Source organism: Lepidochelys kempii, chromosome 9, assembly GCF_965140285.1.
Source record: "Lepidochelys kempii isolate rLepKem1 chromosome 9, rLepKem1.hap1, whole genome shotgun sequence".
Lineage (NCBI taxonomy): Eukaryota > Metazoa > Chordata > Testudines > Cheloniidae > Lepidochelys > Lepidochelys kempii.
The window spans coordinates 47625011-47648620 of record NC_136388.1 but is presented as its reverse complement, the minus strand read 5'-3'; the positions used below and the strand labels follow the sequence as shown (position 1 = coordinate 47648620).

The window sequence follows — 23610 nt, the reverse complement described above, 5'->3', positions numbered from 1 at the left end:
TCTTCACTAAGAAGGTTAACTGTGATCAGATACTTAACACAATTAATATTAACAACAAGGGGGAAGGAACAGGTTAAAGAATATTTAGGTAAGCTATATGTATTCAAATCAGCAGGGCCTGATAAAGTTCATCCTAGGTTACATAAAGAACCAGCTGAATCACTCATGGAACTTTTAGCAATTATCTTTGAGAACTTATAGAGGAAGGTGAAGTCCTAGAGGAATATACTGGGCATGTGTAGTCTTGAGAAAAGAAGACTGAGGTGGACCTGATAAATCTTCAAATACGTTAAGGGCTGTTATAAAGAGGATGGTGATCAGTTGTTTTCCACGTCCACCTTGGAAGGTAGGACAAGAAGTAATCTGTAGCAAGAGAGATAGATATTGGGAAAACTATCTAACTGTAAGGGTACTTAAGCTTTGGAATAGGCTTCCAAGGGAGGTTGTGAAACTCCTATCAGTGGAGGTTTTTAAGAACAAGTTGGATAAACACCTGTCAGGGATGGTTTAAATTTACTTGGTCTTAGAGCAGGGGACTGGACTTGATGACCTCTCAAGGTCCCTTCCAGCCTGACATTTCTGTGATTTTACTTTTTTTTTTTAATTTAAAAAAGGAAAGAAACGTCCAAGTATTGCACTTCTCCAGCATGGGTGACTGTACCAGTCATGTCTTTACTTTCCACTCGTTTGAAAGGATGTTCATGGCAGTAAGGCTGCAAGTTTAATGTATGTAGAGTCAATATTTTATTATTTTTACAGTGGCCCCAGAAGTGTACAGGGTGCTTTACAGAATAAACAGGAAATAAGGTCCCTGCCCTGAAATCTGGCAGTTGCAAAGTGACAGAGGGATATTTTAAGATGTCTGTATCTTCTGCAGCTGTGGTGGAGATTACCCGTTCAGCTACTCTTGTGTCCATGCTCATCCTTGCATATTTTATATGTGTGGTCTTTTATAAACTCCACACTGCTTCTAACAGCAGTCTGGAAATGGTGGCCAGTATTTCTGTAGTCTTAGGGTGTGTCTTCACAGCACAGTTAGCTCAAGTTGCAACTCATTTTTTACCTCTAACTTGACTACCATCCACATCCAAAACTGTCTATCTCGATGTAAGTGGTGTTTTAGGCTCAAGCTAACCGGCCTGTAAGGAATGGAAGGGGGCAGGAGGTAGGTGCAGGAGCAGATATGGGGTTTGTGGGGCCATGAGCCAGAGCAAGTAGGGGGCCCTCCCTACCCCTTCTGCCTGCAGCCCCCCTGCGGCCACCCCCACCTGCACTCCTGCTGGGGAGTAGGGTCGGGGCGCAGCATGGGGACTTGCCCTGCCCGCCTGGTGCTCCTGTGGGGGAAAACGCTGTGCCCCAACCCTGCTCCCAGGCAGGAGCACCAAGTGGGTTGGGGCATGGGGGAACCTGTTTTTCTGTGGGCCCCCCAATTGGCTGGGGCTCTTAGGCATGGGCCCCGTCGGCCCAGTGGCTATTGTGCCACTGGGTAGGTGGGCTCTAGCTTCAGCTAGTAACGCAGTGAGGATGCAACAACTCAAGTTACAACTCCCCAGAAGCTAGTCAAATCAACATGTAACAAATGTTGTTTTGAAGCATAGTTGCTCTCAGTCTGGCTTGGCTAGCTGAACTGCAGCCGTTCAGCGAACAGTGCTGTGAAGACACACCCTCAAAAAGGTTTGAAGAATTTCTCTTGACAGTTACCTTCCTATCTATGGCAGGGTTCACTGTGGCCTAGGCTCCAGTTGGGGGCAAGAAGGAAGGCTCCTTTGGCTTTCCATTCTAGAGTCATCCTTAACAGACTGGGGTAATTAAAAAAAAAAACAAGGAGCCAAGGAAGGATTTGTCTTTAAAAATGAAGAATCACTTTAAACTAGGGCTCTGTTCTAACTAACACTTAAGCATTGCTTTAACTTACGTGAGTAGTTATTTTTCTCTTGTGACCCCTTCTGGCTGGCTGAAGGAGGAGTGTTGACAGGTTAGAAAGAGAGCCACTTTTGCTCTTTTTTGGCCAGAAGGAAGGTTCTGCTGCAATGTGTTAAGGTGAGAGGAAGAAGCAGGTGTGGGGCCCCCAAAGAATCCATTTCCACCCACCAAAATAGGAAATGGGCCATAAAGAAAAAGGGAGAAGAGTGAAACAAGTAGAGTGGAGAGGGGGGAAATGCCAAGAACTACAATGAGAGTGAGTGGGAGGAAAAAAATGAGTGAAATCTGAAGGGCAGAGGATATTGCTTTAATATGGGAGGAGAAATATGTGTTTTTCCTCTAGCTCTTAATCTGCTTAATTCTGGGAGGAAATCCTTTTGCCCCATTTGAAAACATTGCTGGAGTTCTCCTTACAGGTCAATTTACCCTGGTTCTCAATTATAGCTAGTTGTATTCCTATCCAGGTGCCATGTTATTTAATTGTTTAATTTCACAGCACCAAAAAAAATTAACACTTTTTATATGCACGTTTGAAAAAAATGGAACCACTCTTGGTCAGTCTTTACTGAAATCACTAACCCTAGCCTGAGCCCCCTTAAGGGTTTCTTCTGGACCAGGTGTTATTGACCATTCCACTCTCTCAACAAGAGAGTTCTTGCAGAAATTAAATCTAAGATTTCACATTCTCTATACAGATGGTCCATGCTTAAATGTGACTGTTATTTCTTCCTCCAGTAATGATTTAGCCATTTGTAGGGATATACAGTATTAGGTTTTTCAGAATGTGACTTTGTCTAGTAAATTTTATGATTAAACATGGATAAAGCAGCAGCAAATGTGCTAGATTCACTGAACTTTTCCAGCTAAATCTTCTTTCTCTCCCATGCTGCTTTAGACACAGATGCTATTGTGAAAAGTCTCTAGGGCAAATTTGAGGGCTATATTGAATTACAGTTTTTTAGGTTTGTTATGGAGTAACATTAAAGTTGAGAGTAGCCCACAATTATCAGCTTGTTTTTGACATGCACACATTCCTTATCTTAACCCAAACAAAACCATTCTGTCAGGTGTGATCTTAGAATTTTTATGGAAAGTTTGAGGTAAATCAAATCAGGCTTTCTGGGGATAAGAGGGTTAAACAATATGATGATCTCAATTTTGGAATATTTTCCTAATTTTTAAACTTATTTTCACTTGTCCCAACTCCAAAATGGGTTGATTAATCTATAATCTGTTGGTTTTAGCAAGAATTTACATTTGGGAGTGCTGTTCTCAGAATTATTATTAAGAACAGTTTCTGCATACATTATGAGCATTGCAGAGTTTTGTGACGAAGTGGGGATTTTCTCTTGTTATGTAGTATGTGAGCTATGTGAGTCTTACTGTTTTGCATGAGTACTGTGTGCGTCTCAGTTTCCCTGTGTGCTATACCAATGCCTAGGTTGTGGGAATAAGGGTGTGTGACTTTGGCTGAGACCCTCTGGGGCAAATGAGGGTGCTCCAGCTGTCTGCACCAGGTGCACTTCGTAACCTGAGACCCAGGAGGGGGATGCGACCAGGTGACTCTTTTGCCCAGGGAAGCGAGACAAAGACCAGGAGGAGGAGCAACGGGGGTGTCGGAGGTCAGATCACTGGTAGCTGGGCAATCTGTTTGGGGAACTGAAAGAGGGGAAGTCCAGGGCGTCTGACTGGGGATTCCTCAAGATGGACGTGGCTGAAAGTCACTGATTTCTGTGCTAGCAAGCTGTGTTCTACGCTGTGTTTCTGTCAACTAATAAGTCCTTAGTTTACATGCTGGCTGAGAGTCATCGCTGACTGGGGAGTTGAGGTGCAGGGCCCTCTGGCTTCCCCAGGAGCCCAACCCGGGCGGACTCGCTTTGGGAAGCGCACAATGTGGAAAGGGATGCTGAATGCTCTAAGGTCAGATCCAGGAAGGTCAAAGCTGTGTAAGCTTCTTGCCCTGGTGACCGTATGCTCAGAGAGAGGAGGCATGCTACACCAGAGTCCGTGACAAGTTTATAAACTCCATGTGGCCGCAAATCAGGTGGCCATGATGGAAGAAGCAGCAGGAGAGAAACCACATGGAGTGGAGGGCCTGGAACAGTTTATCAGTAAGAGTCAGACAGTCAGTTAGGTTGCTTTACAACTTTCACAGTCACTGATGTGATGAAAGTATGCATTGTTGTAGTATAGGATCGTATCCTGGTTTTGAGGTTTTTTCCCCACTTAAGTAATTGAGACTTAACTCCAGTGTACCACATATTTTGCATAGGAATGTTAACTGGTAGAAGTCATGTTGCCATCTAAACAAAATAAAATAGAAATTGGTTTAATATTGTTCAAATTAATATGAAAAATTCCATCAAATGTTAATTTTTTTAAAAACCTCATGCAATATCCATGCAGTTAATATGTTGACATTGCTGCTGTATCATTGATTTCTGTATTGTGTTGTTCTTTGGATGGCTCTCCACTGCGATTCTCAAACTATAGTTATTAATGAATTCAGGAGTCAAAATAGGAACAAAAAACTCTTCAGCTCTGTAAACCCCACGGAAAGAGAGCGTTGGCCTCAGAGCAAGCAATACCATTAAAGTGTCATTGATCTTTGCTCAGAGATACACAGCTGCTTTCTGTGGCTGTCCTCAGAAGCAGTGATATTTCAAGGTTGTTCTTATTCCATGTTCCCTGTTCTTCCTGTCTTCCTGACAGCCCTGGAACTCACCGTAGTGATTTCTCTGTCCTGTCAGGTTATCACCCCGTGTCGGAAACTCATCCTCTGTGCGGATAACAGAAAAGAGATGGAAGATTGGATTGCAGCACTGAAAACTATACAGAACCGTGAGCATTTTGAGGTAATGGAAGAATCCTCTTATTTACCAGCTGTGTTTTGTGCAGTTCCTCCCAAATAGCATTTGTTTACGGGCTTGACCCAGTGCCAATTAATGGGTGTCATTTCATTGACTTCAGTGGGCATTGGATCAGATTTTATATACAAAACCTCCAAACTGCTGCCTGCTTACAACTCCCTCTTACAGTGACTTTTGTACTCTGTACACTCCCCTCTTGGTGAGTGTTAGAACACTTACCACAGGATAGGTAGGTACAGAACACATACCTCGCACCCCTGGTCTTCAACTGTTTGGTGTCAGCCTACTACCATTGCCCTGACTCGTCACACCTGCTCAGGATTCAGCCTACTGCAACTGCAGTGTATCCAGGTGCTTGGTCTGTAGCATCCTAACTCCTTGTCCTTCTGTGTGCTTAGCCTGCCTAGTGTGATAACTGCACAAAGCCTGCCCTCTCCCTACCCCCCAGAAAAGATTGTGCTATTTTTGCCTTTTCTGTCTGTTATGTTTGAGTTTCTCTCTTAGGAAAACTCTCAAGCTCCACCTTAGGGTTTACTGTACTGTATTTATTTTAAGTCTACGCAGTACAGTATGGACCATTTCTCAGGGATGCATAACTGGTACGCCTGCTCACATGCTCGGCCAACGTATTGCAACGTGTGCCGGGAGGCATTATCTGGGGTCACGTCGCATGGACTCTCATGTGAAGGTAAAAGCATTTTATTGTCTCTCACTCAGGGCATATTGCCATGATAACTCACTATTGTATTCCAGAGATGGTTTAAAACAATGAAACTGTTGTTTACTGTCTACAAAATGGGCTAGAAGAAAAGTGACACCGAACACTCAGAAAGCTACAGAATATGTAAGAATGGAACTCTTATGGTCTTGATCCTGCATTCCTTTTGCTCTCAGATTCCTGTTGGCTTCCTGGGGAATTTTCTGGGTGCATAACGAATGCAGGATCTGGTCCTGAGAGGGTTGTAGGAAGATGACTGTGTGTGTAGTTTTAATGCTGGTTCTTATGTTGTTGGATCTGGCAGTGGTGTGGTGAAACACTTATTTTTGATCTGCCAAAATCATTGCTATCGAATATTAGAATTTTTCAAATCTGAAGTGTGAAAGTATCTATTTTTGAAGAATCAGATTGAAAGTGTATTTTGTATTATTCACAGCAGCAAGTGCATGTCAGTGTTTGAATCTCAGGAGGTTAATCTTTCTCAGCTTTGGTATAGGAGACATTCACAGCTTCTTGCGGCTCATACTTCTAGTGTGGAGAAGGTTACACCTGTGATGTGTAAAGGGGTGCAAGCATATTTTACTGTACATATCATGTCAGATTTAACAAAATGGGATAAATTAACCCATTTACAATCCAGCGGTGAAAATGAGGAGCAGGAGTTAGCAGCTAGAGCAAAATAGAGTTTTTTAACGAACTCAGTACATTAAGCTCTGATAGTTTTGCCATTGCTAACAAGGCAGAGGGTGCTCTCTTTTGGAGCAGACATTTGAAGCTCTGTGTTTCACTGCTTAGTCAGCCTTTATGCTCATACTGTCACATCATGTGTTCAGTGGCAGGATTAATTTCTTTTTGTTCCTCTTTAGTATGCAAGTTTAAAGCTCACAAACGGTGCGCTGTCCGGGCAACCAACAACTGCAAATGGACGACACTGGCGTCTATTGGGAAGGATATAATTGAAGATGAAGATGGGGTATGTATTGGCCTAGACCATGTCCACTCTGGGTTGGAATAGCTGGAACTATAGAGTCTACTTTGCATATGTCCCTCCACACATGCTGCTTTTGAGACATCAGGGTGAAATTATTGGAAGCAGTTGAAGCCTTCTTTCCCCAAGTGCTGATGTGGAAAAATTAGATGGAACTGCATTGCCTGGGGCTGGCAAATACTCTGTACAATTAACTGTCCTGTGGAAACAACCAACTTTGTCTTTAAATGCAAATGGTATGTAAAGCCACTTGGTGTCAAAAAGTGATGTTCTTTATGAAAGAGCCTTCCGTTATTACGCATGTGTTATATTGATAGGATTCCCTGATGGCCAGAGACCTGTAGTTATGGACCATCAGAACATGGTGCTTTGAGGTTGAATAGTTAAGGGTGAGGTTCCCTATGTCTCAGTCTTGGGAAAGGAAGGATGGTTAGGACTTGGAAGACCTGGATTCAAGTTCCTGCTCCACCACAGACTTCCTTTGTGACCTTGGGCAAATCACTTAGCCTGTCTGTGCCTCAGTCCCATGTAAGTGCTTAAGATAGATAAATAGGTATTTCCTAGAGAGTGCCCTTGCTGACCTCAAGCATCACATGTGTGCGTGTCTCATTGCTACACCATGTCTTATATTCTTAGAGTTGTAATCTGGAATCTCACAGTGGTCCCTCTGTGCTTGGTTTGCAGATTTCAATGCCACACCAGTGGCTGGAAGGAAACCTCCCCGTGAGTGCCAAATGCATGGTGTGTGATAAAACATGTGGCAGCGTTTTGCGCTTACAAGACTGGCGCTGCCTCTGGTGCAAAGCCATGGTGAGCTGAGTGAACGTGGTGTACCTCTGTAATAGTGTCATCTCCTCACTGCTCAGTGTACACATGCCTGTGTGCTCTGTTACCGCCGTTTGTGTGAAGCGACAGTTCAGGCCAAGTTCTCATTCAAATGTATCCATGTTCTTCTCCATGTCATAGGTGGCCTGCAAAGGGTAAGAAGTAAGGCTCGTGCCTAGTTGCTTCACTGGGGTGTATATATAAGGCCTGAAAAGATTTTTCGCACCAAAAATACTCTGGGATTTTTTTTCTGCCTGTGCGTTCCCTTAGAAATACCTGGATTGTGATGTCTGTCCATCGTCCTTTTACCAGAGGTCTTTCGTGAAGGAATCTACAGTGTATAGGGCATGTCCTTGGCCCTTAGCTGCAGTGGGTGGAGATGATGAATCTTTAACAAACCACTGTTTATAGCTGAGTAGGTATTAACAGAAACAAACAACAAAGCAGGGAGCTTTAAATCACTTCAATAAAAAACATTTCCCCTCCCAATTCAACAGGTTTCACTTGCTTAATATCTATGACATCATAAATCCTGCTAGTTTTCCAGTTGGTTATAGGGGTATTAAGGAAAAAAGGCAGTACATGAATTTCTCATGTTAATAAATAAATAAATAAAAGAAATTAAAAACAAAATAACCCTTATGCCGGGCCTTCTCTGTACGTCAGAAAGGAGCAAAAAGGTCATTAGCCTAATTTCTGTTTACCTGTGCAGGGCACTTTATCACCCTCCTTTCTTTCTTATCTTACCCCACACCATGTCAGTTGCACCTACATTGTGTATTCACCCTACTTCCTCCCATCTCTGCTTTTCCATTCTCTGTGTTCCTTCTTTCTCTGCTCCTTTTTCTTTCCCAACTTTTCATTTTATTCCTACTTTCTGTGTCCCCTCTTGGGCCAAAATGTTGAAAACTGGGTGCCTGAAGTGAGACTTCTAAATCCAGATTTAGGCACCTAACTGAGAGGCCTGATTTCCAAAAATGTTGAGCACCCAGCTGTTCTCACTGAGGTGTGTGAAGTTATACCAAGGATTAACTTGGCCCTGTGGGTCCCAACCTTGTTATCATGTGCTCTGAGTGCCAAGTGCCCATCTCAAAAGGAAAGGCAGCGTGTATAAACACTGAGGAAAGTTAGCAGAAGAGGTGAATGAATTGTGAACCCAGTTTGCTGCGTGGGGTGTATCTACACTGCAGCTAGGATTGATCTGCCTAGCCCAAGTAGACAGACTCTCATAGAATCATAGAATATCAGGGTTGGAAGGGACCTCAAAAGGTCATCTAGTCCAACCCCCTGCTTGAAGTAGGACCAATCCCCAATTTTTGCCCCAGATCCCTAAATGGCCCCCTCAAGGATTGAACTCACAACCCTGGGTTTAGCAGGCCAATGCTCAAACCACTGAGCTATCCCTCCCCCATTATCAGAGCTTGAGCTGGTGTGCTAAAAATAGAACTGTGGACATTGCGCTCCTGCAGAGACTTGGACTAGTCAAAAGAGCTCAAACCCAAGGGAACAATGCGCTTGAAAGCCCAAGCTGCAACATCTGCAGTGCTAATTTTAGCACACTAGCTCAAGCCCTGCTAGCGTGAGTCTTGCTCGCAGCTGCAGGGTAGACATACCCTGGGGTTTGTCTACTCAGGACACTGAGGAAAGTTAAGACAGTTAACTAAAGGTGTGAAGTTAATGTGCATAAGTGAAAATGCTTTAAACCTGTGTTTAATGTAGCTTATGAATTAAGGCAACTTTACTTCTGAATGAGTGTCCACATGGTTTTCATGCATTTTAATTTATGTTCATTAACTTCACACCTGTAGTTAAGTTGCCTAAGTCCTCATGTAGACAAGCCTTTAGACTGCTTTCTTTAAAATATCTTTGGTCACTTCATACTGTTGATTCCCATTTCTTTAGATGACCGCCCCCTTTCCTGGCTGTTTCAAGTCCTGTTTTCAAAGTGGGATGGGTTTCTGCATTGTGGAACAGGACCTAGAAGGAGCTGGCTGAATACAGTTTTATTATTTCAGGTACACACAACCTGTAAAGACTTGTTACCAACTAAGTGCCCCCTCGGCCTCTGTAAAGTATCTGTCATCCCTCCCACGGCTCTGAACAGCATTGATTCAGATGGTAAGTATCCACTAACATCTTCCCCTCTCTCTTTCAGTTACAGGTCTTTCAACTAGATCTTTTTACCCCAAGGCCCTGAACTGAATTCTGCTAAAATTTCAAGTAAATCCCAAACTGGAGGTTTTGACTGAACCATGGGAATGAATAACCTCATCAGCACTGAGTTCCTTGGGCTGTTTATTTTGATATTGCATTCAGTTTATTTGCTATTGGCCCAAAAGTTTGCTGCAGCTGTTGGTTGTTCATACGGCAAAATGCAAGTTTGAGAAGCTGTCAATTTGAGCATCTGGCTAGAAGAACTGCAACATTTGACCTCAAGATTGGTGGCAGGTGGTTCATGCTGGATTCAGTGCTGTGTCCATTTGGCATTTACTCTGCATATGTCAGCACCTCAGAGAAAGTATTAACTTCTTCATCCCTGTGCTTGGAGAACGTTACTCCTGGGTGTGAAGTTGTTTCTTTCTTTCCCCCTCCCCTAGTGCAGCTTCATCTTTTCTGTGTTCCTTCTTCCCACTCAGGGTTCTGGAAAGCCACTTGCCCCCCATCCTGCACAAGCCCCTTGCTGGTCTTTGTCAACTCAAAAAGTGGAGACAACCAGGGTGTAAAATTCCTAAGAAGATTCAAACAGCTGCTGAATCCGGCACAGGTCTTTGACCTTATGAATGGAGGACCTCACCTTGGGTAGGGAAATATTCTCTGAATGAGCAGATTCCTTGTAAATACCAAAAAAAACCCAGCAATGATTGACTCTTTGATTTGAAATCTCTTCTCTCACCCCCCAAAAAAAATCTAGCAAGGGTACTATTCCTCAGAGAGAACTGTATATATACAGAATGTGGAAGGGCTTTCGCTAGCTGTTTTTGAGTTATTGATCAGCCAAAACCAGATCTTAATGTTGAAATGCGTAATTTCCATTCTCTAATAACTGCAAAACAGCTGAAGGATTTCCCTGAGATTCCAGAAGCTCTTCTCTGGGAGGAGACCAAGCATGGGAAGCTTCAGCCCCAAAAAGCAAGTTATGTGAAGACAGGCTTCTAAGAGCCATCCTGATCTAACTGTTATTCTTGCATTTGCTATGATGAGAAATGGGATTTTGTAGATGGCACTCGGATGCTGTCAAAGTGAGCTGTATAGAAATAGCTGCAAATAAAGATGATATCCACAGAATAAACTTTGACCTCCACCCTGACCACTAAGTCATTGCTCCTGGGCTGTTTCTAACATCTCGAGCCTCGTTCACATGGGCGAATGCCTTTTTAATGAAAAAAAGCCCATCACACGTGTTTCCTTTTCTATTCCCCCAATATGGCTTGAATAAAAGCAGGAATTTCCAACCATACTGAATTGGGGTCCAAGATACTGAATTGGGCATCCACTCCTGGACCATGACCGTTTTAAAATCTAATAGCTCATGAACTATTGTAGCAATCATAGACATTTTGTTCACCTTAGCAGTTTGCAAGATATTGGACCTGAAACTGAAGCACCCTGATTGATGGAAAAGTTATATTAGATCATTTTTAGAGGGTTATAAAATTAAATAGTACTAGTTATTTCCTCTCTCTGCCTGTATGGTTGGATCTGTGGTATAAAGGCACACATTTTCAAAGGGGAGGGATATGAAAAATAGTATCAAATAATTTTCTCAAACTTTTAAAATGGCTTTTTTGTAGAAAAAGAAAGTGGCAACAACAAAATAAATGATGATGTGGTATAATGTTCATTGAGTAATTTCCAACTCATGCCAGTCAAACCGTGCACCACAACATGCCATCATTTATGACAGCATTTTCTCAATGCAGTGGTGATTATTAACAGTAATATGATTTTTCTGTAGTGCTATAACAAATTTATTTAGTACAGGCAATATCCTTGGAGGCTTTACAGTAAGAACCACAGGCAGCTTTTAAAAAAGGTTGATTTTTAGGCCTAATATTCTGAACAGTGTCCATACTAGCCCAGATGAATGGGAAAGTTACACTTTTCTTGGTGATGAGTTGTTTTCCTGGTTGGAAATCAGACAAGGCAGCAGAGCAATGATTTACAGACTACCTTTGTGACAGAATTTTGAGGTTTAATCTCCGGTTCCTGAACTCTTACATGTACTGAATCCCCATTCTTGCAATCTTGCTTTAATTGGCATGGTTCTGAATATGGAGGCATTGAATTCAGAACAATCCAAGCCATGACAAATAACCTAACTGTATACAGAACATCAGAAATCTGCAGACAGGAATTAATTCATCAGATTATCAGCCGCCAAATATTTGTTTCCTCTGCTGTTGAGAGTAAAGTAGGCTGATGTATTAAAATAGCTGTATTTGTACTTCCTTTTTACAATGAAGAATTCAAATTTACCTGAAATCTAGCAGACTCGTGTTCATTGAAAAAACAGTCTAGTCAAAGCTACCAAGCAAAGTTTGTAACCCAGACTGAAATAGCTAATCACTCCTGTTTCTTTAGTAGCACATTATTCTTCCCATCTTTTTTTTTTTTTTCCTCCTGTAGTTTACGTTTATTCCAGAAATTTGACACTTTCCGGATTCTGGTTTGTGGTGGGGATGGAAGTGTTGGATGGGTTCTGTCCGAAATTGACAGCCTCAATCTTCACAAACAGGTACCTGCCCACAGGGCTTGTTCATGTGTAAGAATGAAGAACAGACAACCACGGGTGAAGAGGACTCTGATCAGACAGAAATACAGTTGTGCCAGGAGTGAAGCAACTAAAAGCTTCCCATAGCTGGTGCTACTGCAGTAACTTCTGCTGAATGGGGCACCCTTCACAGTCAGTGCTCCTACACAGTTTCCTCCTGTGACAGCCAGCGATTGGAGTAGCTCTGAGCATTCGCTCGGTCTGTGCTCCTACACCATTCCCTACATAGATTTCTGCCAGGAGAAAGCTGGGACTAGCTCCCAAAAGGCCAGCACTCCTATGCCAGTCCCTCTAATAATTCTAGGAGAGGATGTGAGTCCCTTTGGTATCAGAGTCCAGGAATAGCTAAATACTTTCCCAAAGTGAGTGTTATGTGTGCTGTGTTAATTCTGGAGATTTTCTCCTGGAGATCCCTGTGCCATTCCATTAGGAAAGGCAATAGCACCCCCTGGTGTAAAATGAGAACATTTGAGCTCTGCCCAGCTGTTGAAAGGTTTTCTTTGTATTGAATAGGTCAGGAGTATCACTGGAATCTATTCCCCTCTCAGTTCACAGCTTTTTCTGGTTGTGGTCAGCACTAGCTGGCATCCTCTTTATCTTATGACTAGTTTTCTCTCAGGGATTGATCTAGTTTGGGAATCAGTGAGGTTCTTCTCAGTGTTATTTTTGGATCAATGGGGCTTGTGTTTTCTCTTTTGGATATCCATATTGGTGGTCTTTTCTTCTGGTGCAGTGCCAGTTGGGAGTGCTGCCCCTGGGTACAGGAAATGACTTGGCCCGGGTGCTAGGATGGGGATCTGCATGTGATGACGACACCCAGCTACCACAGATCCTGGAGAAGTTGGAGAGGGCCAGTACCAAAATGCTGGACAGGTGAGTGTCAGCCCAACCACAACATCCATATCTCTGACTCAAGTTCTACCAACGGAGTGTGTGCTAAGCTCTGTTCTGAGACATCAGCCTCCCAGGACAGTCCTACCATTCCTGACTCTTATCTGCCTGAATTACTGACTAGTTTCACCAATGGTTCCCTGTTATACTCCTGTCCCCAACTGTTATCAGGGCAAGGCATTCTTACATTGCTTATTATCCCTGCAGAATAATCACACCAAGGAGATATTGTGCAATATAGAAGTGACTAGTAACACGTGGCAGGAGAGAGGCCTCCCCTTACTGCCCAGCGTTACACATTCATCAATGATGATTGTAAAATGAGTTCAGTGGTTTCAACCTACTCCCAAACCACTACAGAGTTTGTTATGGATGATCAGAGGAGATCTAAGGCTGCAATAAACTCATAGTAGTTAGATATGGCAAGGATGTTATGTTATTTTGTACATCCGCTTCCCTATCCTGCGGTATAGACTTGAGCATTATGTCATGTCTTGAAGTTGGGTGGTGGAGTTCGATAGCATAGTGAAATTGACAAGGTCCACAATCTCTGAACTCCAAAAATCTTCTCAGTGTAACTTGGCTGCATTACAGTCCGTGATTTTGACATCAGGTGTTCACTCAGGATTTGAAATAGCTATTTCATGTCTGAATCAAAAAGTAAAACTGAAAGCTGAAGTGGACATCTGTACTGCTAGTGTTTATTTCTAGATCAAGCTGACACTTAAAAAATATATCTGCAGCAGCCTTTGAGACTTGCGCCATGGAAATTCTCATGGCAAAACCTGCAGATTTTTTCTGTTAGAGAAGGTAAGGGTAACGAATAGGGAATACTAGGGACGTCGGGATGGAAAGGGATGTTTGTTTGGAGGGTATCACTCCTTCCCTTCCCCCAGTTCAAACCCCTTTACAAGTGACCTGCTGTGACACTAAGCACCCCTGTATGTGACACATGCATCTATAGGAATGTGGTCTTTTTTTTTATTCTGAATGCACATGTGCATTGCCTTTCATTCAGGTCATATAAAGAGCCCTTTCATTCTGTCTTAGTCCCCGGTTGTTTGTATTTCTCATGACGTGGAGGCTCTCAGCTTGGTAGTAATAGTTGCAATGGTTTCATTTCAATAGGTGGAGCATCATGGTGTATGAAACCAAACTCCCTCGTCAGTCATCGACTTGCACAGTCACTGAAGATTTCAGTGAGGATTCTGAGGTACTTAGCCAGCTGCAGAGGGCTGAAGACTGGGAGGGAATTCAGCTGTGGATGGGCTCAAACCAGACAAGGGAGCAGGCTATGGAGAAGAGAATTTAAATGAAGTGAGCTTGGGCTCTACATCAGAGGGGTGACCTGCTGTAGAGAAGGATGGGAATTGGACTGCCGAAAGCAATAGACTCCTAAGGAGGCATGATAGGAGATAGGGTGCTGCAGAAATGGGGACACTTCCGTATTAGGCAAGTGAAGGGCTGTAGAGGAAGACAGGTTGGGTTGGAAGTTATATTGGCTTTTCTGTACACTACCATACAAGGCAGCATGCTGTAGGGGCTGCTGAAAACTGCATGGCATTCTTAGAAGTCATAAAAACCAGTGTTTTCTATTCCCAAGTGGATGGTGCTGAGCCCCAACTCTGTGACAAGTTGACAAGCTGGTAGAAATTCGTTCCCTAATCAGACACTGGTCTGGCGTGACTGTGATCTGTACCATAGAGCTCTCAGAGGAAACCCAAAGAAAGTAGAGTGAATAGAAATCACAGCCCTGCACCTTGGGGTGCACTATGGGAAGCCCAAGTGTAACACAGCATATGGGAACCCTGGCCATGGGTCTAGGTACACCATGGGAACAGTAATCTAACAGCTTGTTTCTGGCTGTCGCCAGGTGCAGAAGATTCTCTTCTATGAAGATTCTGTGGCTGCTCATTTGTCCAAAATCTTGACTTCTGACCAACACTCTGTGGTCATCTCCTCAGCCAAGTGAGTATTTCCAGGAGAGCTCATTGAAGGGGATCAAAGGGAAAAAGTTACTCTGAGAATGGTGGGCAAACCTGTGAATGACTGTCTTGCCTGCCTTCTTTGCCTAGGGTGCTTTGTGAGACAGTGAAGGATTTCGTGGCTCGAGTAGGGAAGGCCTATGAGAAAGCGACGGAAAGCTTGGAGGAGTCGGAGGTCATGGCCAGGAAGGTATGTTGGGAAAAGAGCACTTCAAATGTAGAAAGGAATGAGAGAAAACCACTCTGCTGTCAGAGAGACCCAGCTGGTGCGTGTACAGCAGCAATCCAACAGGCAGGGGGCTGCCCAGTTCCACTGGTATGGTCGTGCACAAACCTTCTGCTTTAACCTGCAGTGCTCTGTCCTGAAGGAGAAGCTGGACTCCCTTTTGAAGACGTTAAATGACGAATCTCAAGCCTCTTCATCTCTATCAAACCCACCTCCCACCATTGCAGAGGAGACAGAAGATGGTGATGGATCTGGCAGTGCTTGTGATTCTTCTAGTGACCACTCCATGGGATCATCATGCACTGCCCGTCCCCAGATATTCCGGCCTAGAGAGCAGCTAATGTTGAGAGCCAACAGCCTGAAAAAAGCCATTCGTCAGATTATAGAGCATGCAGAAAAAGGTAAGAGGTGGGTAATTCTGCCTGCAGTTCATTATCTGCTCTTGGGACATGTACGTTGCCTTTCCTCCAGGGAGGAGCAAGATTCGTGATTTAACAGCAACATTCCTGATCTGTATGACAATCTTCCAGTAAGCCTGTATGCATTTTTTCCCATACAAAGAAGGGTTCCTACGGGATTGACCTTCCACCCCTAGGCCACCAGTTAGAAAATCTTTGCCATCATATGGCTGTTCAGTGCAATTCTCAATCTGGCCCTTGTTAAAGGGCCCACATCAAAGGCATATAGCAAGAGTCCTAGCCTCTCCATCTTCCTGTCGCACTGAAGGACCCGCCTCTTCGGTAAAGCATTCCCTAAAGAACCAGAACAAAACCAAACCTGGCAGCTGGGCACCTTCTCCATCTCTTCAGACTTAGCATTTCTCCTCTGTCGGTGGTGAGGACTGGCGTAAATCAGCACCGCCTGGACAGCGTTTGTCTTCCCCCTCAGGGTTTATTTATCAGTATAGCCAAGGCAGGCCTCAGGGCAGGCCCAAGGAGCACTTCTCCACTGAATAAAAGAAACAAATTCACAACACAAAATAAAAGGGGGATACCTTTCCTTGCCCCCTCTCTGCGGGTTGGGGGGTATTGTCCTGTTGTTGGCTTCAGGGTGCCAGGTTGGTTGTTTTCCCCCATAGAGGGGAGAGCAGCCTCTCACCCTGGAGAAGCCTTTCTCCCTGCTGCCACTGGCCGTGCCTCAGCTTGTCTCCCCCTCCGCTGCCCCCCAGAGGTTTTGAAAAGTCACAGGAAGCCCTTAATTGGATCCATGTGTCTCTAGTTGAGCTAAGGTAACCTCTATTCAGCTTGTAGGGAAGGGCCTTTATCATTCATGGGCTAATATACCTGCCTTCCATCATTCTCTTACAGCTCTCCAGCCTAACGTGGTCCCACAGCACACTCCAAGGTAGAAGGCAACAATTAAACCAAAGAGTAGAATGGCAAATTGGCTGGCCTGCTGTTTTCCGCAGTCCATGTACAATGTGTAAATACTTCCAGGGGAGGTGCTTTAGAAATACTTTAGATAGATTGGATCTAAAACCTAAAATCATAATTGGCTTTTAATTGGCACCTGGACTGACTGTTTCATACTCAGTAGGCCCACTGTGTGCTCACTGGCCCTTTGTGGCCCAGCTCCAGTGAGACACGCCAGCTTCTATGCCTGTGACCCATTCCCCTCTCGCTGCCTCCCCTCAGCTCCAAGTTCCAGTCTCTTCGAAAGTGTCAAGGAGGAAATCCTGGTTGAACTGAGAAGGACATATGTACTGGTGTATTACAGAAGGGAGAGAAAAGCATAAAAGTCAGAGATTTAAAGTCTCTGCACACTTAAATGAGTACAACCGTAAGCAACCTTAGACTTGGCAGTAAGCCTGAAGTTGCAAATCATTGAAATATTACCTGGATTTACAACAGTGTAATAGTCTGGCAGTGATCTCTGTCCTTTGTCAGAGGAATAAGAACGGATGGGGACAGGTTGTGTCTGTGAAAGAACAAGGCTGTTAGTTCCATCCAGAGGAGGTTTTGATTTCTACGAGTAATACATTACCATTTGATTTCACCATCCCGTGAACAAATGAGTTCCGTTGCCTTTTGTGAACGTATTTGCTTAAGTCCTCTGTGCCGTTTCATTTCCAAACACACACATTTAATTCCTTCCTTCTTTTTTATTGGTTTATGACCAAGCCCTCTTTTCTCCACATGATACTAGTGTTGGTGGCCATTTCAAATGGCATATTTTATTGTCACGGTCTGGGCTGAGCAAACAGAAATCTGACATGCACATCAGTTAGCATCTTTCTGTTTGGCTAGCAATTCCGGGGAACACCTCATGCAAATAAAGGCAGGTCCTTTACTTGTAGCATAGCTCAAATGAGAAATAGGTCCTTAGGAAGTATAAATACGGTTATGGCAAGCATTAAAGTTGGGCAAATTTTTTCACAGCCCATCAAAGCTCTCTTGATGGTGGTCTCAGCAGAGAGACCAAGAAATGAGTGGGCCTGGAGACTGAAATACCCTCACCCCAACAGCTGAGTCCTCCAGGTCAGAGCTGAGTCATGTTAAATGATGTGGAAAAGTCAGTCTGCATTGTCACGGCCATTCACTGATAGATGAATGCAGCACCGTCAGAACCCTCATCCTACTGTCATTTAAATCAGAGAGAGATTTGTCATTAACATCAATGGGAGTTGAATCAGGCTTATAATTTGGTATCTTTCATGAAAACTAATGTGTTGGGTTTTTTTTTAAGTAAGGAGTTCTGTGGATTGCCCCAGTCAAGACCCTGAGGCAACTCTTTGGATTAATTCTGGTGTGGGAATAGAATTTTGGGGGTAGTATTGTATTTCCTTGCTGTGTGCCAGCCTGCCCCCTTCCCTCTGTATTCTCATGACAGAGTTGTAAGATACATGTCTGATTTCTCTCTCTGTCCAGCTGTGGATGAGCAGAATGCCCAGACACAGGAGCAGGAGGGTTTCATCCTGGGGCTTTCCACCGCTGAGGAGGGAAAGGAGCTGAGGAATGAGGATAAAACCTCCCTGCAGCCATCGCACAGTGACAACTATGGAGTTCCCAAAGGGAGGAGTCATCGGAAAGGTACTAGTCACTGTCGGGCAGCCCAGGTTCCTGCATTTGGACAAGCACTAGGGCTCCCGTTTCCATAGGAGCTTTAGAATATTTCTGTGCCCATCCCTTCTTGGAACCTGTTTTCCTCCAGTGTGAGGTTGGTGATAGTTCTGTAACCTCAGCTCAGAGGCCTCACATCTTCTCCATGCTTAAATCCTTTTGCCAAACAGTCTCCTTCCTGCTCAAAGAGGAACCTCTCTCAGATCTCTGAGGGTTTGGTCTTGATCTTAGTGTTCATTTTGTAAGACCCAGGAGCTTCATTAGGCTTATTCTGACTGCAGCAGCCAGTCTTCTCAGTGCTGTCAGCTTGCCATGCTCTCAGGTGTCCACTCCACTTCCCTGAAATTTTCTTACTGGACCCCTGCCTTCCTGCCACAGATACTAGAGCAGGGGTGGGCAAACTTTTTGGCCCGAGGGCCACATCGGGGTGCGAAACTGTATGGAGGGCCAGGTAGGGAAGGCTGTACCTCCCCAAACAGCCTGGCCCCTGCCCCCTCCCACTTCCCGTCCCTGACTGCACCCCCTCAGAACTCCCAACCCATCCAACCCCCCCTGCTCCTTGTCCCCTGACCACCCCCTCCCGGAACCCCCTGCCCCTAACCGCCCCCCCACCCCCGGGACTCCACCCCCCATCAACCATCCCCTGCCCCCTCCCGAACCTCCACCCCATCCAACTATCCCCTGCTCCCTGTCCCGTGACTGCCCCCCGGGAACCCCTGTCCCTCTTACTATGCTGCTCAGAGCATCATGACTGACAGACACGCCACCTGGCCAGAGCTAGACACGCTGCCACTCTGCCCTGCAGGAGCGTGCAGCCCCACTGCCCAGAGCACTGCCTGTGCGGCGGCATGGCTGCGGGGAGGGGGGACAGTGAGGGAGGGGCTGGGGGCTAGCCTCCCTGGCCGGGAGCTATGGGGCCGGGCAGGACGGTCCCGTGGGCCATAGTTTACCCACCTCTGTACTAGAGCAAGGAACCAGCTTGTAATCACTGTTAAGTGAGAAAATTGTAAGAGAGCCCTATTCACTCTAAATACATTCAGAACTGAACTGTGTCTGTGGACTAGCCAATACCCATCATCTGTTTTCTTCTTCAACTGAAACCAGACCTCTCTCATCTCCATTCCTAGTATTAGTTCAAGGTATTTCTGTTCCTCACTGCTGGTACCAAGTGTTTGTGTGTCTGTCTGTTGCACTTGGGCCACACCTTTTTGTCTCTTCATGACTCTGGTTCTGTCTCTTTGTATAACTGTGCTTTGTATTGTCTGGAATGTGTTGATGTTGAGTGACTGGTAATTTTACCTTCTGTCCCCTGTTCCTTACTGCTTGTGCAGTGCTGGTGTTGTGCTTGTTTGAGCAATACACAATGTTTGTCAATTGCAGTGTTTTGTGTTGTATTTTGTAGTGTCCAAATCTCCTTGTGAAAGGCTAATAAACAAAGGAAGTTTGTCGCTGGGCAGCTCTGCATCTCTTCCTCCCCAGACAGGAAACCGGGACAACCTGCCAATGCTCAACACAAAGATCCTCTACTCGAGTGAGTGTCTCACCCACCCCTTCCCATTCAGGCAGCCTGCTGAGCTGGGGTAACAACAGCATAGCCTCAGCTCTCCAGCCGAGGGCATGAAATGTTTGTCTGATAGCCGTTCTTGTAGATAAACCGTTGCAAGAGCCAAGTTGGAGAGTAATCTGTTTGCAGGTTACTTTCCAACAGGCTTGAATAGTGAAGATGTTGGGAAAAGATTAGAATCACCCCCAGTTGAGACCAAGACACAGATTTAATGGCTGCAGTATAGAGACAGGATTTAGGGCTTGATGATTGCACAAAGGTAACAACCTCATAAGCTTAACAGGAGGTTGATGCAATGGTAAAATAAGTGTAAAATTCTCAATACAGTGCTGGAGTCTGAGTTCAAGAGAGGCCTGAGAGTGAAGGGTGGTCCTTCCAAGTCAAGGCCGAAGTCACTGGCAGTACTTTCTGTCTCCCTTGTTCCCATCTCAGAGATCCTGCAGCTATTTCTATCCCTTGGTGTTCTTAACAGGTCACTCGCTGTTAACTTTAACCCCACAAATCCTGACTTGTTTGTTTACATTGGTGTGTTCTTGTCCAGAAAGAGTCGGGGTCACTTTCTCCCTGACTAAACCTGGCACGTTTTTGTTGCTAGCTGATAATGTGGGGAGCAAGATGCAGCAGCTCCTGAACAGAGTGGTGTGCAGCCTTGAACCGCACTTCTGTCCCCTCAGTCTAGTCAGGCAGAGACCCGGCTGCGCTCCTTGCCCCAGCAGCAGAAGAGAGCTATTGCAGTAAGATCACTTCTGTCCCGTCTTCCCCAGGCACGGACCCTACCACACCCAAACCAGCAGAGAGACTTATGCACTCCCTTCTCACCTCCTTTACAGCTCGATTGCTAACTGCATCTTGCTGGAGGGTAGAAGAATGCTCTGGGGCCCTCCTTGGTGCTGGGGGCTATACAAATGGAGACACATGGCCTTTTTAATTTCCCTTTTTCCTTTAAAAAAGAAAAGGCAAAAGTGGATTCCCCGCCATAAAGGGGTGTGTGTGTGGAATCTCTTTTTTCCAGAAAGAGCCAAAAATGACAACAGCCCTTTTCTGGCCCATTGTAATGTTTTGATCCCAAGTAGAAGAATTAACACCTATGTTTGGACCCAGTGCTGGTTAGGGTTGAGCCCTGAAACTAGTACTTTTCAGATGTCTGATTTTATTGTTTTTCCAGTGGGGGTATATGTTTCTCACCTCTGTCCTCTTGGCTCTGGGAGTAAATAACAGTTCTTTGCCCAATGTTAACATGCTCTGTCCTCCATATTTAATAAACTCCATGAGATGCCCTACATACTATTCCCTCTTTATTTTCTCCCCCAGATATTCGTGCTGGTATGTCTGGTTCTCTGCCTGGGAGTTCTGTCATCAGCCGATTGTTGATCAGTGCAGATCCCTTTAACTCTGAGCCAGAAAACCTGTGAGTATGCAGAGGAGCTAGACGGGAATGCATGGTTCCAGATGAACCTCTGTGTCCCTACATTGTGGTGAGGGAAGAGGGTTGGTTTTGTGAGTTAATTGGGGACTTAGGCGGCGCCGGGAAGAAGAGATGTGTAAATCAGCCCTCCCATGCTGGATGTCAGTTATCAAGATGTATGGGCCTGAGGAGTAAATGCAGAAGATATGTGGCTTCTAGTGAGAGAATCTAACCAAGGCCAGTCTCCTCCCAGGACCTGTGGATATGAGGGAGTGTCTCCCTCTCCCAGTTAGAGTGATATGGGCAAGGTCCAGCTAGCTGTTCAACAAGCTAGACCTGAATTCTCCAATAAGGTCCCTTCGATTCTGCAGCAGTCTGTAAAGTCTGCAGCAGCTTCATGCAAACACAAAAATGACACATTTTTCACTGACTGAGCTGTGAAAGTGACAAATGCAATGCCCCTATGGTGTTTGTCCCCAGAGTAAATCACATTCATTTGTCTGTGACCCTAAATTTTCGATCGGTGTGCTGCAGATGGTTGTATTGGCTATGTCTGACGAAGCTGTACAGAGGGAAAACTGAACGGTTCGGCTGTGGCTAACGGGATGTTTGGGCCTTTTGGTGTCCAGAAAGGGAGCGGGAAAGGGGTTGGAATTGTGAGATAAACCCATTTTTTGGATGTTTCCAATCAAATATTTAGCAATAAAATAGATAAGTATAGACATCTAAATCATCATCATTAGGTTCCACCCCACTGAGCTGAGCAGTTGACCACACTGAGTTATTGTTTCAGGCTCTGCTGAATCATGCAGATACCACCTTGTCAGTTACACTTTGCCCACATTTGTGAGATTTTCTTCACAGCCATAAGGGATAGAAATGTAACATTTTCCAAATGAAATCGTAGACTCTTGAGCTCAATTCTGTGGCACAGGAGTGGATTCAACTGCAGAGTCCATGGTTAGGGATTATCAGAATTTACAGGTCCTTTGACCCCCACACAGTGTGTCCAGACTGCTCTTTATGAAGTTTCTTATGGAGTAGTCGAATCAGCTCTCACTAGAGTACAGAAGATCCTGCTGGCCTCCTCCTCTTTTTTTCAACCATTTGTGTGTCAGGAGATGTGGATCACTTTAACAAAAATTGTTTTTCTTTAACTTGGCAGAGAGTGTTACACAGAGAAGTGTGTCATGAATAATTATTTTGGAATTGGATTGGATGCAAAGATCTCTCTGGACTTCAACAACAAACGTGATGAGCACCCAGAGAAGTGCAGGTAGGTCAGTTCTTTGGGAGGCAGATTTTGGTCTTTGTGGTCTACAGTGATTGCATCAGAAGTAATTACAGTTTATAATCTACTATGACACCTTGAAGCTGGTCATCTGAAACCGGCATGAGTAGTTTCACCTTGATTACTTCCTAATTCAAGACATTGTAGATAACATGGGAGATCCAAGTAGCTAGCTCTGATATGGATTGGATGCAGTGGTTCAGGCATTTACTTCATGACCTCACTAGTAGCCTTTCTCGTATGGCTGCTTTTTAACTTCGAAAGAATTGTGTCCCAACTCCAAATGCCATGGAACTCCATTCTAAGCCCGCACCCTGCCCTATATATCAGGCCTGTAGTTCTACGGTCTTCAGGATACCTGTATAAAGACAGGGTCCTTCAAACAACCTGCGGTTAATGGGTTTTCTCTGTCCTGAGCAACATTCAGCAACACCCTTAGCTCAGTGATGTGTGTGACTGATTGCATTTCCCTCTTGGGAGCATCTGCACATATTTCTGACAGCTCATGTTAGTGAATCATCCCTAATTCCTGTTTCATTTTTTTCCAAGGGCAGCCTCTTTTCAGAATACAAAGGATGGCAATTTCCAGTGCTGCTTTCTTCTGAAAGAGGAGGACTCCTATTTTTAGGGGGTTGGGAGGTATCATTGAAATAATCTTTTCTCACAATCAGACAGTAAATGACGGTGCTTCATGCTGACTGTTGTATCTCTTGTACCTTTGTTTGTCCCTCTAAGAAGTCGTACTAAAAACATGATGTGGTATGGAGTGCTCGGGACCAAGGAGCTGCTACACAGAACATACAAGAACTTGGAGCAAAAAGTCTTGCTGGAGGTGAGAAAGAAAATGTTGTTATGTGGTTAAATGTCTCCTTCTCCCATCCCAGTCAATTTTTATTTTTTTGCTTTTGATTGCGACATTTATTTTAGCATCATTTATCAGTCTTTAACTGAATACATGAAGCCCTTCCAGCATCTCCGTCAGTCACCTTGAATCTGACCCAACCTGTTGATTCCAGAGGAATATTTCCATTTTCAGTCCTTGGGATTCCCCACCCCGCTGCACTGTTAGCCTATATCAACCCTCAGCCTGATGA

General features: G+C 44.6%; 1 protein-coding gene across 6 annotated transcripts in view; it reads left to right on the top strand.

Annotated features, from left to right (window-relative positions):
• Positions 1-23610, top strand: part of DGKD (diacylglycerol kinase delta) — an 80095-nt gene that overhangs the window by 40116 nt on the left and 16369 nt on the right. For all 6 annotated transcript variants that reach the window (XR_012160825.2, XM_073360184.2, XM_073360183.2 and 3 more), the window contains 17 exons: positions 4674-4778; positions 5349-5481; positions 6378-6484; positions 7184-7309; positions 9340-9442; positions 9961-10123; positions 11951-12059; positions 12829-12968; positions 14115-14199; positions 14860-14954; positions 15062-15161; positions 15325-15598; positions 18065-18226; positions 19659-19787; positions 21132-21228; positions 22391-22501; positions 23252-23348. Coding sequence is in view for 5 of the 6 variants with exons in the window: in XM_073360184.2 (XP_073216285.2) it covers positions 4674-4778; positions 5349-5481; positions 6378-6484; positions 7184-7309; positions 9340-9442; positions 9961-10123; positions 11951-12059; positions 12829-12968; positions 14115-14199; positions 14860-14954; positions 15062-15161; positions 15325-15598; positions 18065-18226; positions 19659-19787; positions 21132-21228; positions 22391-22501; positions 23252-23348 (2136 nt within the window). In the remaining variant the exon portion in view is untranslated. The remainder of the gene's footprint in view (positions 1-4673; positions 4779-5348; positions 5482-6377; positions 6485-7183; positions 7310-9339; positions 9443-9960; positions 10124-11950; positions 12060-12828; positions 12969-14114; positions 14200-14859; positions 14955-15061; positions 15162-15324; positions 15599-18064; positions 18227-19658; positions 19788-21131; positions 21229-22390; positions 22502-23251; positions 23349-23610) is intronic.